At 37.2% G+C, this 19,685-nt stretch overlaps 1 protein-coding gene across 1 annotated transcript in view; it reads right to left on the bottom strand.

Annotated features, from left to right (window-relative positions):
* Positions 1–19,534, bottom strand: part of LOC106870820 (uncharacterized protein C9orf85 homolog) — a 49,305-nt gene extending 29,771 nt beyond the window's left edge. The window contains exon 1 of the mRNA XM_014917042.3: positions 19,215–19,534. Within this exon, the coding sequence (XP_014772528.1) occupies positions 19,215–19,423 (209 nt within the window). The 5' untranslated portion in view covers positions 19,424–19,534. The remainder of the gene's footprint in view (positions 1–19,214) is intronic.
* Positions 19,535–19,685: the final 151 nt, after the last annotated feature.

Raw genomic sequence — 19,685 nt, 5'->3', positions numbered from 1 at the left:
TAGATACCTTTTAACAGATGCAGTGTTCGTGTTTAAACACAAAAGCTCTTTAACATACACACGTGTATGTGTGTATGTATGTATGTGTGTGCGTGCGTGTGTGTGTATGAGTGTTTGTATGGGTGAGTAAAGATAAGACTATTACATCATTCCTTTTGTTAATTTTTATTCACAACCTTGCATGTAAATACACTCCTCAAACCTAAATTTGTTTATGACATTTTTACTTCCTGCTCAATGAAAATCGTTTTTATAGCCAACCACCCACAACAGCACTACCTACCCAGGACAAAAGAGTCGTAATTTAAGTTTCAGATTTATGTGAGCACTACTTGATGACCGCCTATACCCGGCTTGCTTCAACCTTCTTCAAAATTCCCCCCCCCCACTCTCCCTCTCTCTCTATATATATATAGAATCATCATCGTCGTTTAACGTCTGCTTTCCATGCTAGCATGGGTTGGACAGTTTGACTGAGGACTGGCAAGGTTTCTACAGCTGGATGCCCTTCCTAATGCCAACCACTCCAAGAGTGTAGTGGGTGCTTTTTAAGTGCCACTGGCATGAGGACCAGTCGGGCGGTACTGACATCGACCATGCTCAAATGGTGCTTTTTACATGCCACCAACATGGGAGCCAGTCAGGCAGCACTGGCAACGACCACACTCGAATGGTGCTTTTTATGTGCCACCAGCACAGGAGCCAGTCAGGCGGCACTGGCATCAACCATGCTTGAATAGTGCTTTTTATGTGTTACTGGCACAGGAGCCAGTCATGCGGTACTGGCATCGGCCACAACAATGACTTCACTTGACTCAACAGGTCTTCTCAAGCATAGTTTATTCAACGGTCATTCAACAATGATTTCATTTGACTCAACAGGTCTTCTTAAGCATAGTTTATTGCCCATTGGGCTGCTCCAGTTCACTCAGCTGGCAAAAATGAGTTGTACCTGTATTTCAAAGGGCCGGCCTTGTCATGCTATGTGTCACGCTGCGTCTCCCTGAGAACTACGTTAAGGGTACACGTGTCTGTGGAGTGCTCAGCCACTTGAATGTTAATTTCATGAGCAAGCTGTTCCGTTGATCGTATCAGCTGGGACCCGCGTCGTCGTAACTGACGGAGTGCTCCTTCACAACAAAACCAATCAAGATGTTCCCCACAATGAAACTAATCAAGATGCTCATCATACCACAACAGTAAGGAAATCTTTTGAAAAACATCACAGCACCACCAACCAAGAGTTTCACAACATCACTAGCCATGAGCCACACAACAGAAGTAACCGAGAGGTTTACAATACAATACAATGACGTAAATCTCTTGAGAAACATCAAAGCATTACAACAGGATGTTTAAGAAAAATCTACACTAAAAGCTTAACGATTTCGCCATTTAAATAAGCATTTCATACTATTACAAATTGTGACAGTAGTGTGTGTGTGTGTGTTTGCATGAGTACATGTATCTATATGCGTCTGTATATATAATACATGTATGCGGATGTATACATATATTTGTGTATGTACATGAATGCCTATATTTACCCGCTGTGTGTAGCGAATGCATCTACATATTCGTCCCCATGTGCTTCCATTTCGAGAAAACAGAACAAAGGGTGGTGCACTGTCAATAGCAGTGGCAGGGGTAGGAGGGGAGGCGTGAGGGTGCCGGTGGGGGTAGGTTGGGTTTGTTTAAATCAAATCTCAACGAACAAGGAAGCAAGCATGATTGAACTGATTAAAAGACAAGTTTCCTGAGCAAGACAAGTAAATTCCACAGATTCCATAATGGCGGACATTGCAAGCAAACCAGTTTGTCTGTTGAAGTAATGATGAGGGTGGTATTGATAGTGTTGGTACTGGTGGTGGTGGTGGTAGTGGGGCGGGGGTAGAAATACAGACGTTAGTCATTAAATAGAATGGTATAAGATATAATTTTTTTTTAAAAGAGAATCCTGGTATTTGCACAGAATCATCCTACATCATCACAACAACAAACATAGCCATCTTCACTGCCAAAGACAGCCACTTGTATAATTGCCATTATTACAACGCCACTACCATTATCAACAACATAAACACCACCAGCACCATCACCAACACCATTACACAACCTTCTCACCACTATCAAGACCATAAACACCATTATTACCGCCAACACCACCAATATCATTACTCTCACCACCACCACATACATGCTTATTACCTAACATCAATATCACTTCCACTATCACAAACTTCATTACTACAACCAACATCATTTATCCCCACCACCCACATTATCATCACCACCACCACCAGAAAATATGTTACCACCATCACTATCTATATTAGTTTAGTATTCTGGCACAGGAGGAGCAACTTCAAAAGAGGAGCTAAATCAATTACATCGACCCCCAGTGTTCAACTGATGCTTATTTTGTTGACCCCCAAAAAGATGAAAGGCTAAGTCAATCTCGGTAGAATTTGAGCTCGGAAAAGTTCTGATCGACACAATTCTACTCAGAAGATATTTGTTAACCTGAGGCTATGACAGAAGGTATTTGTTCAAGGTACCATGCAGTAGAATTGAACTAAGAGCCATGTTACAGACACACATATACATCATATACATACATACATACATACATACATATATATATATATATATATATATATATATATATACTCTCTTTACTCTTTTACTTGTTTGTCATTTGACTGCGGCCATGGTGGAGCACCGCCTTTAGTCGAACAAATCGACCCCAGGACTTATTTTTTGTAAGCCTAGTACTTATTTTATCGGTCTCTTTTGCCGAACCGCTAAGTTCCAGGGACATAAACACACCAGCATCGGTTGTCAAGCGATGTTGGGAGACAAACACAGACACACAAACATATATATATATCATCATTTAATGACCGCCTTCCATGCTAGCATCGGTTGGACGATTTGACTGAGGACTGGCAAACCAGATGGCTACACCAGGCTCCAATCTGATCTGGCAGAGTTTCTACAGCTTGATGACCTTCCTAACGCCAACCACTCCGGGAGTGTAGAGGGTGCTTTTACGTGCCACCGGCACGTAAGCCAGTCAGGTGGTACTGGCAACGGCCACGCTCAAAATGGTTTATTTTACGTGCCACCTGCACAGGAGCCAGTCCTAAAAAGTTCTTAAGCAGAAATTGATTCTTGTGAGCAAAGTTTGCATTGAACCGCATTCATTTTTCATATAAAATAACTTTGTTCAAGGAACTCCAACATTGGTCAGGAGGATCAGGAACTGGAGAACCTCTGGTTTTACATCAGAGAGGCGTTCTAACAAGGACTCGAACTCTATTACTCCTACATTGGTCTTACAATGGGCTTGTTCACCATGTTGCTTTATTTCTATGTCCTCACACACTATTTCTAGATAGCAATTGACCTTATACTGGACTCATCCATTCTTTTAACTCATTTTGTTTCCGTTCTGCTGGGTTTGTAGCAAGCCTCCTTACCACGCTTCCCCATCACACACACACACACACACACACACACATCCTCAACCAAGGAACTGACTGGTACTTTATTTTACCAATTCTTGAAGGAAGAAATAATGCAAGCTGACCTTAGAAATATTTGAACTCAGAATGCAGTGAACCAGAATAAACACTGCAAGACTTTTTGATTGGCACTCTAAGGAGTCTGCAAATCTGACACTAAGAATAAAAATTTTTTTAAAAATTATAAACAACGGATGTGAGGTTAAGTAACTGGATTACTGACAAACACCTGGTAATAAGTTAAAATCTTAATGCAGTTGTTGTGTTGTATACACATTGATAATTCTGCTTGCAACCGTTTGGCTAACCTGGTATAAACAGACCTGACTCTTCTTCATGCAAACACCCCAGTGACGTTAGCTCTGAAGTTTTCAAATATATTCTCACTCTATTCAGTTGTTGGCAAAACAAGATTTTACAGCTCCTCCTCTACTATTACTACTGCTACTACTACTACTACTACTACTACTACTACTAATCATTCAACCTTGAAATAGGAGTGGCAGATCTTTTTGGTCTTTTTTATTTTTATTTCTTTGAAAAGGAATATGAATGAAGCAAACAAATAGATCAACAAGTTGTGCCTTGGAGGGAAACATCAAGGGTTGGTACAGAATTTGAATGCAAAATACAGCAATAAATAAATAAATATTATAGATAAATAAATAAATAAAATGATTGTGTGAGAACTTTGCCTTGGAGAGAAATATCTCCAACAGCTTGGTACAGAATTTGAATTTAAAACAAATATAGCATTAAACAAATAAGATTATGTGAAAACTATAACTGCCAGTTAAGTGAGTGTACACACACACACACACACACGCACTCAGAATGAGCAGGCACACCCACCCTTACCACTGCCTTATGGTAAACAGAAGTGAGGGTGGGGAATATAATCACAGTTAGATTGTGTCAGTGGTGGGGGAGCAGATATTAAGAGAGTTTAATTGCAATGTTTAGCAAAGTATGATTAATTCTGCTGCTATGTTGGGGAAAACCGAAAGCTGAAGACTAGAAGAAAACCACTCACAAAACTTGTGAGGAGGACATTTTCAGTACTGGAGATATCGGAAACTAAATAAACTCAAATATCACAACCATCTATCTCAAAACTGTTTCATCATCAATAGTAGTAGTAGTAGTAGTAGTAGTATTGTTATTATTAGAATCGTTAGCACACCAGGCAAAAAAGAATGATGACATAAGAACACTCACACACATTTTATCTTAGTCATGTCAGTCTCTTGCTACTCTGAGTTTCATCAGTAAATGTAAGGGATTTTCAGGTGAGTTATATGTATGTGTATGTGTATATATGGATGTTAGAATTTATAAAAAAACAAAAGACGAAGGCAGGTGTATTAGTTTAACGCTCAGGAAGGTGAGAAAGTCTATAGTTTATTTGCTGGTATTATGGGTTCCTGTCCAGGCATATACCTTGTTCTCTGATATGAAAATAATGATGTAGTAGAGCATATGAAGACTGGTTGAAGTTCCATTAATGTAGTCATACCATGGCAGAAGAATAACGTTATAGTTATGTCTTCTATTTCATTCTATATTTAAGATTGATTACATCTTTTCATTAAGGTAAAAATTAATAGATAACATCTTCCACGATGGAAATGATAAATGTGTATTAACAAAGAATACAGCTTTCAAAAATGAGATTTTCTAAAGCAACCTATGTGCTCCAATAAACGGATAAAATAAATATTAGATTTATAAATGAGTACAGGAGACAACATAATCAACTAAATACTTAAAGGTAGTGCTCCAGCATGACCATAAGCAAATAACTGAAAGCAGTAAAAGAACAAATAAATCATAATTTAAAATATTTATTCATCACTCAATTTATCTTAGAAATAACATGAATGTTGTGTCTATGATAAATTATGTCAATTACAGTCCACAGTTTTGTCCTTAGTTTTGTTTAACAATTACACATAGACGGTCACAGAATATTATAGATAATAACAATAATGATAATGTATTCATCTTTCAATTAAGTAATTAGATACTAGGTGTGCTGGATTTTGACATTTCTTGACTCAAATATCTATTCAAAGAATTTTTGAGCCAGTTCAAAGGTGGTGGTGTTTCTATAACTACTAAAAGTAGCAACCTGCAGATTGGATTCTTACTAAAGCTGAAATAGAAGAGCTTAGATTGCATCTCTTGGGACAAACAGCTCCTGTTTCTCTTGAAGTTTTTAATAGCTTACAATATTATTGCCAAAATGAAACATTTCCAGTTCTGAAAAACATATTTAGCATCCCAATAACATCAATGCTTGAAAGGAATTCAGCCACCTTGCCTCTGTGAGGCCCAACACTTGAAAGGAACTCAGCCGCTTTGCCTCTGTGAGGCCCAACACTTGAAAGGAACTCAGCCACTTGCCTCTGTGAGGCCCAACACTTGAAAGGAACTCAGCCGCTTTGCCTCCATGAGGCCCAAAGTTTGAAAGGAACTCAGCCGCTTTGCTTTTGTGAGGTCCAGGCCCCTCGCTCAACAGGAACTCAGCCACTTTGTCACCGTGAGGCCTAATGTTCAAGGTTGGTTTTCATATGTGCCACCAGCAGAATAACCCCACCTAAGACAATTACCCCTGAGAACAACAGATGATGATTTAAAACTTCTTGATATACTAGAGAGGGCGTAACTGTCCTAAAGGGTAGTTGTCATTGGGGGGCTATTTGTCGTGATACACCCTCAGACAACACTCATCTACTCTCTGAAAAGGATATTGAAAATGTGAAACAGCACACAGTAATTATGGGAAGAAAAAGAGAAAGGAATAAAAGACAGGTTATTCACAACACTGATCAGAGTCTGTTTGATCTGAGTTGAGTCGGAGTTAACAATACAAAACCTATATAAATACTTCAGCAGCAGTAATAAATCATAAATGAATACCTAAAAGTGCATGGAGTATAGTATAAAAGTTATAAAGCATAGATGCATAACATTTTGGTTATGTTAACAGAACGTTAACCAGAGGTGAAACATACAAGGGTTTGCCTTCTTGCGAGACCACTAATGTAAGATCATCATCATCATTTAACGTCTTTTGTCCATGCTGGCATGGGTTGGACAGTTTGACCGGGCTAGCATGCTGCACCAGACTCCAGTCTGGTTTGGCATGGTTTTCTAAGGTTGGATGCCCTTCCTAGTGCCAACCACTCCAAGAGTGTAATGGGTGCTTTTACATGTCACTAGCACAGGTGCCATTTCCATGACAGTGGGGTGCTTTTATGTGCCACTGGCATGGGTGCCAATTTGTGTGACACCGGTATCTACCATGACTGCTATTTTGCTCAGCTTGATGGGTCTTCTTCTCAAGCACAACATAATGCCAAAGGTGTCGGTCATTGCCTCCATGGGGCCCAACACACAAAAGGAACTCAGCCACTTTGCCCCCGTGAGGCCCAATGGTCAGAACTTAATGACGATCAATCTCCACTGGTCATTCAGTGAAGAATAGCATTTACCCTACCAATGTTCCTACACTCATGAGAAAAATATACACATGTATATATTACTAAATATCAGGAGACACAAGCACTTTCTCACCAACATATACACATAATAGAATTACCACCCAACAAATTCACTCACAAGGCTCTGGCTGCTCCAAGACTATATTCACCCCTCACTGTACCTTGTGGGTATGTCCTGACACATGTCCAACACCATCTATTTCTTTCTCTCTCTCTCTCTCATTTTGTCTATCTTTTGCTCTAACTCTATCTCTTTTCTCCTTTCTTTTCCTACTGGGATAGTCAAGTATCTCCTCTATAATAAGACACCTATCTTTATCTGTCTATTATACTTTAACCTGTCAACCAGCACAAAGCCACCTCCCTCTCCCAACTGAGGGGTCTTTGTCTTACAAGTTACTTGGCAACCCCACTGGTGCTGATGCCATATAAAAAGCACTTAGTACATTCAGTAAAGTGGTTGGCATTAAGAGGGGCATCCAGCCACAGGGCCCATGCCAAAACAGACAGACACTGAAGCCTGGTGCAGTTCTCTGGCTTGCCAGCTTCTGTCAAAGTAGCTAACCCATGCCAACAAAGAAAACGGATGTTAAATAACAATGATGATATATTACTAAATATATAACAAAAAAGTTTTACATGGTATGTAAATGGAGGTGATAGATAAGATATACTTGACTATTAAGATATCTTAACTAGGTCATAACTTATTGTTGGAGAAATAAGTCCATTCTGTTAAGTAAATAGCAACAACTGAAGCAAGAACATGATCACAGACCATAAAAATGTTCACAATGAACAAGTTTATAACTGATAAATAACTTAGTAACGAATATTTTAAATATTTATGAGATTTTATTTAAGGACAGTTATTTGTACATCTCACATAATGAGATGTGTTTTTGTTTTTTGTCTCTCAATAGCTAAAATCTTTTCTAATTTAATAACATCACATTACATAAAAATCTTACCATTCAACAATGTCCATCGACATCAAAGCAGTCTGGATATTACGAGAAACCTATTTTGGATCACTATTCAAAAGAAATAGTCACCACTCTACAAACATAGAGAGACTATCAAACCATGTATAAATAGAACTAACACAAAAGTCTCTAAGCAGCTACTCAACCGGCTAGAAACAGTAGCCAAACTACTCACAAAATCATACTACTGTTTTAACCCTTTAGCATTTAACAGGCCATATCTAGCTCAACTATTTTTCCTGTTTTATGTTGCAACTGGCCAGATCCAAGCTTTCACACCTACTCTATAATTACACCATCAAAACCTCAAAGCTACAAGATAATTCATAATTACTTCAAAATAATGTGAACAAATAAGCATTACATTTGACAGAGTAATTCGAATGCTAAAAGGTTAAGAGATACATTGGAGAGTTCAGTCTTGAAGTCATTATCTTTCTAAGAAAACCACAACAGTCAAGGCTGATGAAAGGCCTGATCTACCAGACTTGACCTGGTGCTAAACAAAAAATACAAGTACAGGTATCTCTCATATTATGAAAGCTTTGTATTTCTGAAAATCTTGCCCTAACACAAAATGCCATAACGTAAAAACATATTTTCCCATTGTGCGCCATGTTTTGTAACATAAAAACTCAATAAGTCAATGAAAAAAAACAGGCATCACACTTTGAACTTCTTTTTTTTAATGCTGTTTTGTAAGCCAAGGGAGGCCTGTACTACTTAGGGTCATGTAAACTTTTTACCTGAGAGTAAGGCTATCTGTTAATTTTTACCTGATAAACCTTTACCAAGAATAGGACATAAAACACTTGATGAAGATCAAAGGTCAAACAAACTAAAACATAGTGTAGATGTAAATATTAAAACAGTTTTCACCTGTATAGATGAGGTAACTACTCCAAATAATTATAATCTTAATTAAAGTACATTGATAATATGTCAAGTACAGGCATAGAAGAAACACACATTAATTCCCAGCTTAAATGCAATTAGCATCCTATCGTCCAGCTTAGTCAAGTAGTTGGCCAGTCACAGTACAAAGTTGACCTCTTACACAGAATTCCATAGCTTTGTTGATAGACTCAGGACTGAACTGTAAAACTGATTAAGAAATTGTAGGCTGATTATCCCTTTCGTTACCAACCCAGCAGAAACCAGCTCTGGCTCTGAAGTACAAATGTAAGTTTTGAATTAAAATCTTCCACCAAACCTTAGTCACAATTTATGTTCCTAACACTAACTTAATGATAACTAAGTTATTTTACTAAATTCTTTGTTATATTTTAAATAACTGAAAGAAACACAGAGCATCTCAAAATAAATACGGTAACGAAAGGGTTAATTGTGATAAACTTTGTTAAAGTAAATTGCTATAGCTGTGAGATGGTTAAACACATACAAGAATACTTCATTTTAATGTCAATAATTGGTTCCAAGAAACGAGATTTAAATAAAAAAATGATGTAATACAGAAAACATTTTTAAAAAATTATTAGTTTATATCTGTTTTGATAAATGGTTTGTACATATTTTTATTTGTATTTTATTTACTTTTTCATTTCAGTGTTGAATTTTAGGTGTCTTCTTTTTTAATTCTTTTTCATAATTTGATGCAAGGAAGGAAGAACTGCATTTTCCAATGTTTGTATCCTTGTTAAAGAAGGCAGGTCCTTATCTGAAGGAGATTTGGCTGCTACTTCTAGCATACAGAAGCTTCTTTATTAAGTTAAGTCTTAGTAGTTCTAATGTCAGTAATACAAGATGATAGTCAACTTAGATGAAAGCAGATTAACCCTCTCACATTCAGATTATCAAATGGAATGCTTATTTATTCACATAGTTTTGAATGGTTTGTGTATTATCTCAAAGCTCCAAGATTTTGATGATGTGATTGGTTATTTGAGAAGGATATTGTAGAGAAGATATGAGAGGCAGATTTCAACATAATACAGGTAGAATACCTGAGCCTGATATGGCTGGTTTAATCCTTTAGCATTCAGATTACTCATTCAAATGTAATGCTTACTAATTCACATTATTTGGAATTAATCATGAATTAATCTTGTAACTTTGAGATTTCAGGGTCGTGATAAAAAACAACAAAAATAATAATAACGGTGATTTCTTTTATTAGCTGCAACAACCCAAAACAATGGGATGGTGCAAAAGCAAAATACAGAGTCAAACAAGTTGAGATGGTCATGACTGGAATGTCTTTGATCATAGGTCTACTCAGTAGACAATAAAACCATACAGGCAATGAGAGTGCCTACATCAAGCATAGGCAATCTTCTTCAAGAAGTGGGCCACGTGAAACATGGCTTGTCATCAGACAGGAGGCCCTATTAAAAGAAATTCAAGGTAATTTTTCACAGGCATACCATTCAGAAAGCCATAGGGGCCACAGTTAATCCATAACTGGTTTTATATCATCACCCTGGCTACTAGAAATGACAACCAACCTCCATCAAGTCATCTTAGGGGGAAAAAAAAAACATTATATTGGACAATGTCACATCTGATAAATAAAATGGTAGGATGGAGATAAGTGGAATACTTGTGATCACAGATCTGTTTCATGTGAATGAGAATCAACCTAAATGATACAACAACGAAAATAACATTCTGCAAACAGGTGTAAACATCAACACTATCAGGATCAACTAATTAGATTACAAGCCAGCAAGAGTCTCTTTGTGTACATTAGAACTAACAGAAATGGCAGCTAAATCGCCTTCAAATCACGTATTATTCTCTTTAAGCAAAAACACATTGGTTAATGTAGTCTAAAAAAGTACAAAAAAAAATTCTTGTTTATGGGTTTGTAGGTTCAGGACAGACCTGGGACTAAACAACAAGCCAGGAGAGTGTCAATGTGATTATACCCTCTTTACTTGTTTCAGTCATTTGACTGCGGCCATGCTGGAGCACCGCTTTTTAGTCAAGCAAATCGACCCCAGGACTTATTCTTTGTAAGCCCAGTACTTATTCTATCGGTCTCTTTTTGCCGAATCGCTAAGTTATGGGGACGTAAACACACCACCATCGGTTGTCAAGCGATGTTGAGGGGGACAAACACATATATATATATATATATATAGACATATATACGACAGGCTTCTTTCAGCTTCCGTCTACCAAATCCACTCACAAGGCTTTGATCGGCCCAAGGCTATAGTAGAAGACACTTGCCCAAGGTGCCAGGCAGTGGGAATGAACCCGAGACTATGTGGTTGGTAAGCAAGCTATTTACCACACAGCCACTCCTGCACCTATTACTCAATTTGTTTGAAATAACAGCCAAATATTCCTCAAATTATACACCATCATCTTTGAAAAAAAACAAAAGGCATGGAAATAGTTGATAATATAAGCCTATATCTGAATTTAAAAAAAACGGTAATATCACAGCTGGAACATCTTCGATCAGGGCCGACTTGTTGCTAAACATTCACCAACTTACTAACTTGGTAGCCATAGAATAAAAAAGAGAAAGAAACAATGAAACTCACAGCAACATTGTGATGCAATTATTTAATCAGACATGTTGGAAACGAAATAAAAGAGTTAGTAATCCTCAATGGAATGAAAAGTCAAACAATCACATGAAGCAAAAATAAATTCATGAAATGAAAACCTGTCCAAAATTGCAGATTCTGAAGGGGGAGGGGGAGAAAAAAACGATTGTGAAGATATGGGAGATAGGTAATTAGCAAAATAAACAGTTCACCTTTGACTCAAAATGAGATCACAAGGATTTTGGTAAAAAAACAAAAACAAAAAAAAACTAAAAACAATTAGAGACATCTAAGAAAGTTTGTCATTTCTGCAGGCGCCTCATCATTTACTCACACCTGGCAGCAGGAAACGGTTGGGAGGAGGGGGAAAATCAACAGCTGTTTAAGGTAAAGAAAGAAAGAAAGAAAAAAAAAACAAGATTTTTCAAAGAGATTTATTTACAGGAATAACAGCAGGAATGACCTAGATTTTATGTATCACAAGTTACACCAGAATAATCTTGGAGGTAAAATAACAAAGCAGTGAAAGATACTGGCAATGCCCTCTCTTCCAAACAACTGCATCTTCTTGATGTTGATAAAACCAAACGTATCGTGACAGCATTTACAAACATTACTATCAAGCACAATATAATATTCATTTCTACTCTAGGCACAAGGCCCGAAATTTTGGGGGAAGGGGCCAGTGGATTAGATCGATCCCGGTACGCAACTGGTACTTAATTTATTGACCCCGAAAGGATGAAAGGCAAAGTTGACCTAGGTGGAATTTGAACTCAGAACATAAAGACAGACGAAATACCACTAAGCATTTTGCCTAGCATGCTAACGTTTCTGCCAGCTCGCTGCCTTAAAGACAATATAATAATGTACAAAGAATATTATCTACATGTACTTCATTGATAAATAGTTTGGGCCAAAACATCAGGACTCTTGTCTCCTCAGTTTTCATACAAACCAATCTAAATTTAACGATGATATATATATATATATATATATGACATGGGCTTCTTTCAGTTTCCATCTGCCAAATCCACTCACAAGGCTTTGGTCAGCCTGAGGCTATAGCAGAAGACACTTGCACATGCGATGCAATGGAATTGAACTTATAACTATACAGTAAAAAAGTAGCTTTTGGGGAAGAAGCTGTACCGATGGCTTTCCACAAGCCCCCATTACCAGCAAAATTGATAACTGATGTGGGAATAGTGTTCCCCCATTTAGTAGTCTCAGTTAAGCATTGTGGAGGATTAGTAGTTATTTTCTGGCCCTAAAGAGAAAGACCAGTCATCAAGGTGCAACCCCTGCTTTGTAAACAATGTGTGTTCACAAGGAGAGGACCTTAGTAATACAGAAGCCTGACATTTGGAGTAACCGCAAGGGCTTTAGTTGCACGCTGCTTATGTGATAGTGAGGCAGGATGAAGTCTTCTTGATATGTAAATGATTGTGTTTTTGATGCTGAAAGAGACAAGACTGGTGCAACTGCACTGGAGGATGAAATATTGGAAGGCCGTTTCCCTCCATTACAAGCACGATGCTGTTGTAATCCTGAACGAAGTACTGGTGTGGCCCTGATCCAATTAGCAATCGATAAAACAAATACTAAAAGAAGGTGAGTGACTTAAAATGGAGCATTCTAACCAAGATCAAATCTTGTGAAAGAATCAATGAAGAAAAAAAGTGAATCACTGCATGCGATTACTTTGCACTGATATAATCATGGTCATAAATAATAAGGACCAGCACTCCAATTAGCATAGTTACAGGTAACATATTATAGACTTCATGATAAATCAATGAAAGAAAGAAACATCCATTCAATTACATAAGCAGGTGAAGCTAAAATCAATCTTTAAAATTTTGTTTTACATTCTGCTAAATCTGTTAATACTATGTGTATCCTGGTTTTTAAGAATCGACATATTGTTATCATTCAATGCATGCTGTAAAGGGTGATTAAAATGGTTGGCGTAGAGAAGGACAGCTGACCATAAAACACTTTTATGGTCAGCTAATTTGCTAGAAATAGCAGCTAAACCCTTCACAAATCACACTACTATCAAAAATAAATAAATAAATAATAGGAAATGGTGTTTGGACAAATCATTGCGGAATATGCAAAAACGACGGGATGCTCGAAGCTGGAACGCCTTTGATAAAACACCTCTTCGAACAGCGCTGACTTGAGCTAAAAATAATGCCAACACCAGTTAACGCTAACAAGGGAACCTCTACGTGTGGTCGCTCGATCTGCTAGAAAGAAGAACCAAATCTACTTGAAACCAAGGCACTATCACGCTATTAGATGTCAGAAGTGAAAGTAGTCGCTGTCTGTCAGCCTGCTTGCCTGTCTGCCTGCATGCCTGCTGCTGGCCTGTCTGCCTGCTTGCCTGCTGCTGGCCTGTCTGCCTGCTTGCGTGCTGAGCTATCTGTCTGTCTGTCTGTCTGTCTGCTGGTTTGAGTTGATACTTTGGCTTACTTACTTACTGATATCTATCTACTATGTATCTATCTATCAATTATTAGAAAACACAAATTTAATATAAAAACATTTTCCTGAAATTGCAAATTATTTAAAATATAAAAATATAATTTTCAACAGAGAATTTATCAAAATAGAAAACAAATGAAGTTTGAAGTTAAGTTTCAAAATAAATGTGATACTTATGCTCCGTAGATACTTATACTCTGTAATGTTTCAAACGCATGGATATAGGTGTCGAATTTGTTCCAATAACTTCTGGAAGATCTCATCCTTGAATTCGTAACGCCACATGAATTCTATTAGATGTGTTTGCAGTAAATTCCGGGTTGTCCCATTTTCTCTTTTGTTCTGGTTCTTGGCATGTTTTCATAGGCATTCGATGTGATTTGTTGTGGCAAATGTAACCGGATCAACAAAATTTATTGAATGGTTCACGGTTAAATGTCTATATCCTAGCGTGTTTAGTGTATTATATGAACGCCAGAGGTCAGAAATTATTGTTGTTCCTGGTAAAATCCGCTCTTGTATAATTTCTAAAAGGGTATCAGATGATCGATCTTCTACCGCAACTAAAAAACATCTTCTCGTATCTCTTTCTAACGCACCAAACACCCACTGCGTTTTAACCCGATGGCCAACATTATATTTTCTTCTAACAAACGCACTTTCATCTATCTCCACTATTCGGTTTGGTCCGCCTAACTTAATATTTTGCGCAATATAATACTCTGCACATACATCACGGCAGTAATTCCTCCAATCTGTTACAGCTACATTTGCTATACGACATTCCTGGCCTAAATTCTTAGCTAAATCTCCCTTAGCCCAATAATATAATATATCTATAATCTGCTCGCTTTTCAGTTTGCTATTATCTAGAAATTTCCCTTTCTAATGGAAATCAGTTTTCTACAAGGCCTTCCACATGACCATATCATGCCATCGGACAAATTGTTTTTGGCCACTTCCCTCATGCTAGCTCCACAAGAGGGACATATTTTTTCAGTATTTAACAATCCGTATGTCTTGAGCCAGTGAATACTAGCTGCTGTTGTTGCGGTGGCGATGGCAATGTCGCGGTGATTAATTCCATTTGCACTGGGATATGTAGAAGTCATCGTGAAAAACCTGCAACTAATTTGTTCTCGTGTAGATTTCAATTTGAATTACGCGCGCTTTTGGGTGTTCGTTGGTGGGTATGATGGGTAATTCTTGTAGAATTCCGTAGAATTTAAACAAGCGAAGGTAAGGTGGACGAGAATTTAAACAAATGAAGTTCAGTTTAAAGTTTATAAATAAATATATTTCATTCCATGTTCAGTTTAAACTTTATGAATAAATGTATTTTTGCATTATTCATTATTGTTTTTAAAAATAAATCACATATACCCATCATACCCACCCAAAAGCGCGCGTAATTCAAATTGAAATCTACACGAGAACAAATTAGTTGCAGGTTTTTCACGATGACTTCTACATATCCCAGTGCAAATGGAATTAATCACCGCGACATTGCCATCGCCACCGCAACAACAGCAGCTAGTATTCACTGGCTCAAGACATACGGATTGTTAAATACTGAAAAAATATGTCCCTCTTGTGGAGCTAGCATGAGGGAAGTGGCCAAAAACAATTTGTCCGATGGCATGATATGGTCATGTGGAAGGCCTTGTAGAAAACTGATTTCCATTAGAAAGGGAAATTTCTAGATAATAGCAAACTGAAAAGCGAGCAGATTATAGATATATTATATTATTGGGCTAAGGGAGATTTAGCTAAGAATTTAGGCCAGGAATGTCGTATAGCAAATGTAGCTGTAACAGATTGGAGGAATTACTGCCGTGATGTATGTGCAGAGTATTATATTGCGCAAAATATTAAGTTAGGCGGACCAAACCGAATAGTGGAGATAGATGAAAGTGCGTTTGTTAGAAGAAAATATAATGTTGGCCATCGGGTTAAAACGCAGTGGGTGTTTAGTGCGTTAGAAAGAGATACGAGAAGATGTTTTTTAGTTGCGGTAGAAGATCGATCATCTGATACCCTTTTAGAAATTATACAAGAGCGGATTTTACCAGGAACAACAATAATTTCTGACCTCTGGCGTTCATATAATACACTAAACACGCTAGGATATAGACATTTAACCGTGAACCATTCAATAAATTTTGTTGATCCGGTTACATTTGCCACAACAAATCACATCGAATGCCTATGGAAACATGCCAAGAACCAGAACAAAAGAGAAAATGGGACAACCCGGAATTTACTGCAAACACATCTAATAGAATTCATGTGGCGTTACGAATTGAAGGACGAGATCTTCCAGAAGTTATTGGAACAAATTCGACACCTATATCCATGCGTTTGAAACATTACAGAGTATAAGTATCTACGGAGCATAAGTATCACATTTATTTTTAAACTTAACTTCAAACTTCATTTGTTTTCTATTTTGATAAATTCTCTCTGTTGAAAATTATATTTTTATATTTTAAATAATTTGCAATTTCAGGAAAATGTTTTTATATTAAATTTGTGTTTTCTAATAATTGATAGATAGATACATAGTAGATAGATATCAGTAAGTAAGTAAGCCAAAGTATCAACTCAAACCAGCAGACAGACAGACAGACAGACAGATAGCTCAGCACGCAAGCAGGCAGACAGGCAAGCAGGCTGACAGACCAGCAACAGGCATGCAGGCAGACAGGCAGACAGACAGCGACTACTTTCACTTCTGACATCTAATAGCGTGATAGTGCCGAAACCAAACCATAAAAGGAGAAAGACACTCTGCATGCACACTCATATTGCCTTTAAAAAATGCATACATTTTTTGCCTTTGATCAGGGCTCTTAGAGGCTTAAAATAACCAGTTGAGACAGTCAAAGCAATATGGTCAGATAGCATTTAATCGATTTTAACATCTCAAAATGTTTCGTCCAGAATATCACTTGAAAACAAACATCAGGTCCAGTGTATTACAAACTTTACGGGAAGCTAAGTAACAGTCCACAGTTTGTACAAAACAATCAATAAACTGCAATGTAATCAAAAAACCACTTTATACATCAAAATACAACTCAATGATTTATGATTTTGGGCAAACGGCCATCAAATTAGAGGAAGAAGGGGATTAGTCGAGGCCATCGACCCCGGAAGGATAAAAGACAAAGCTGACCTCGAAGTCTAAACGTAAAGAGCCAGAACGGAAACTGCAAAAAGGGCTACGGGTGCTGTCTATAGGTTATCTCTTTTTTTTTAAGGTTATTTCTTGTTTCAGTCAAGCCTTGAAGAATTTTAGTCAATCTCTACTGCTGCACCATTAAGTTACAGGGATGTAAACACACCAACACCTGTTGTCAAGCAGTGATGGGAGGACAAACACACACACAATATATATATATATATATATATGATGAGCTTCTTTCAGTTTCCCTCTACCAGATCCAGTTACAAGGCTTTGGTCGGCCCGAGGCAATAGTAGAAGACACTTGCCTAAGGTGCCATACAGAAGGACTTAAATTCTACCAAACAATCACTTTCAACCTAAGTAATAATAAATAATATGCTATGTTCATAAAACGAATGCAGATAATATGTAATATTACACGTGTAGTTGTCACCGGATGTTTACTTCTCTGTATTGTGGCGCTGTTAATATTTATTTTAGCTCCTGGGTTGCCTTTGGTCGAGCTGATCCATGAAAAGTATTCCAACCATGACAAACCTGTCTTCCTTTTTGTTAAGACTTAATGCACACACACCCATAGCCTCCACTATACAACGTATCCTATCTTGTTTGAAACAGTGGTTTGTGATTTGAGGAAGAGTTGACTGCTATTTCTATAAAAGATAGAGCAATCATTTGGAGGTACATGTTATATATATTGTCAGAATGTCGCCTCCTTCTAGACTTGAAAGCATTTATTAAAGGGCTGTTATTTAACCCCAAATGAAGCCTAATCGAGCAGCCCTATGACAAAAGGCATTCTATCCGTGATCACCCAGTCTTTTATAATTATATGGGCGCCCATTATTCCATGTATCTTTCCTTAAGTAATGCGTTGGGGAGCAGTTTGTGAAGAGAGTGTGACTATTTCTAGCAAATCAGAAGATCACCTGTTGGCTCATTATCGAAGAGTCAGTCTTGTCATATTTAGACACAATGTGTTCATTTTTAAGACAGTCGGATATGGAGGTTTGGCTGTTATTTCGGTAAATTTATAGTTTCACACCAAACGTCGTTTTGTTGTTGTTGTTCCTCTGACTGGTCAGAAGCGTGATAAAGCGACATTGTTTCCACTAATTCAAAAATACATCATACCTGGCTCAGTTATCTAGTGATTCTTGGGCGGCTTAGAAAGATATACAAACATTGGGTTATCAACATTACATGATAAACCACGAAGAAAATTTTGTTGACACCACACATGCGGGGGGAAAAAAACGATTTAGTGCCGAAATCGAGTCTGGTGTGAAACTATAAATTTACCGTTATTTCTAATAGATCGATCACGTTGGCTCGTAAACGGTTTGTTAACCCAAGAAGGTGACAAGAGAGATAACAAAGACTACATCAGAATAATCAGAAACAATAATCCAAAATTATGCAGATTTCTAGTTCATATTCGTATTTAGATTTTGGCTGCGAAACTATCGTTAATGTATGCTCTTTCCAATTGTTTGTGTAACTTATTAGGGTAATAACTTTTTTCTATTATAGGCATAAACCCTAGCCTTATGCTTATATATATATAAAATAGGGAAGTGAGATAGTCGGTTACAACAACCCCGTGCTTAAGTGGTAGTTAATTCATCGATCCGATGCTTTATAAAGAATATGGAATGTTTAGTGTACGCCTGTCATTTCTCAGTTTAAATTCCTAGTAGCTATGTCTCTGTCGGAAGAGCTATATTTAGTCGAAAAGGTACGTAAACTAAAATGTCTTACTCAGGGATAATAATATACGATCATTTGAACATATTACAGTATTCTTACTGGTGCTTTTTTGGAAATGAAAGTCGAAGTCGACTATTGCTGCAATTTTCAACAATTTCAAAAGCAGTGAAATATTTTTAGAAATTTGATTGAATTTAATGAAAGAGAGGAGAAATAGATGCAAATTCACATATTTAAATACGAAGAATAAAAGACGTAAAGTTACGAGAATTTTTGCTTACCAAGTTTTAGGATTTGTGAGAGGTTTGTACTTTTTATATTTTATTTTCCATTCAATCACTTTAGTACACGGATCACACAATCCAGTAATTTCCAAAGAATTTATCATTTTCTGTTTGATACTGTTATCGTGTAAATTATTTCTAAAAGCTGTGTTATTTCTGTGACGGGGTGGGCCAGATTTCTTCAGATTACCTTTCTGTGAACTCATCTTAGATTGTTGTTGTTATTTTTGTAAAAAGAATCTGGAGCCAAGCTTTACCATGTGCTTCCCCGAAATGGACACTACATTACGGAAGTGACGTGATGCACAAGCAGCCCGGAAAGATTTTTTTTTTTTTTTTTTTAAAGATTATTTTTAATTTAACGTCACGAATTAGCTTCGATATTTTCATTTTATCTTCCTTTCGTAATATTTCACAAATTATTTATTTCGAAAAAAAAACCTGGTTTTTTTTTTTGTCTTTTCGACT

Source organism: Octopus bimaculoides, chromosome 15, assembly GCF_046866305.1.
Source record: "Octopus bimaculoides isolate indiv1 chromosome 15, ASM4686630v1, whole genome shotgun sequence".
NCBI lineage: Eukaryota > Metazoa > Mollusca > Cephalopoda > Octopoda > Octopodidae > Octopus > Octopus bimaculoides.
Note: the sequence above shows the minus strand (reverse complement) of the source record. Positions and strands in the feature narration are given on the sequence as shown.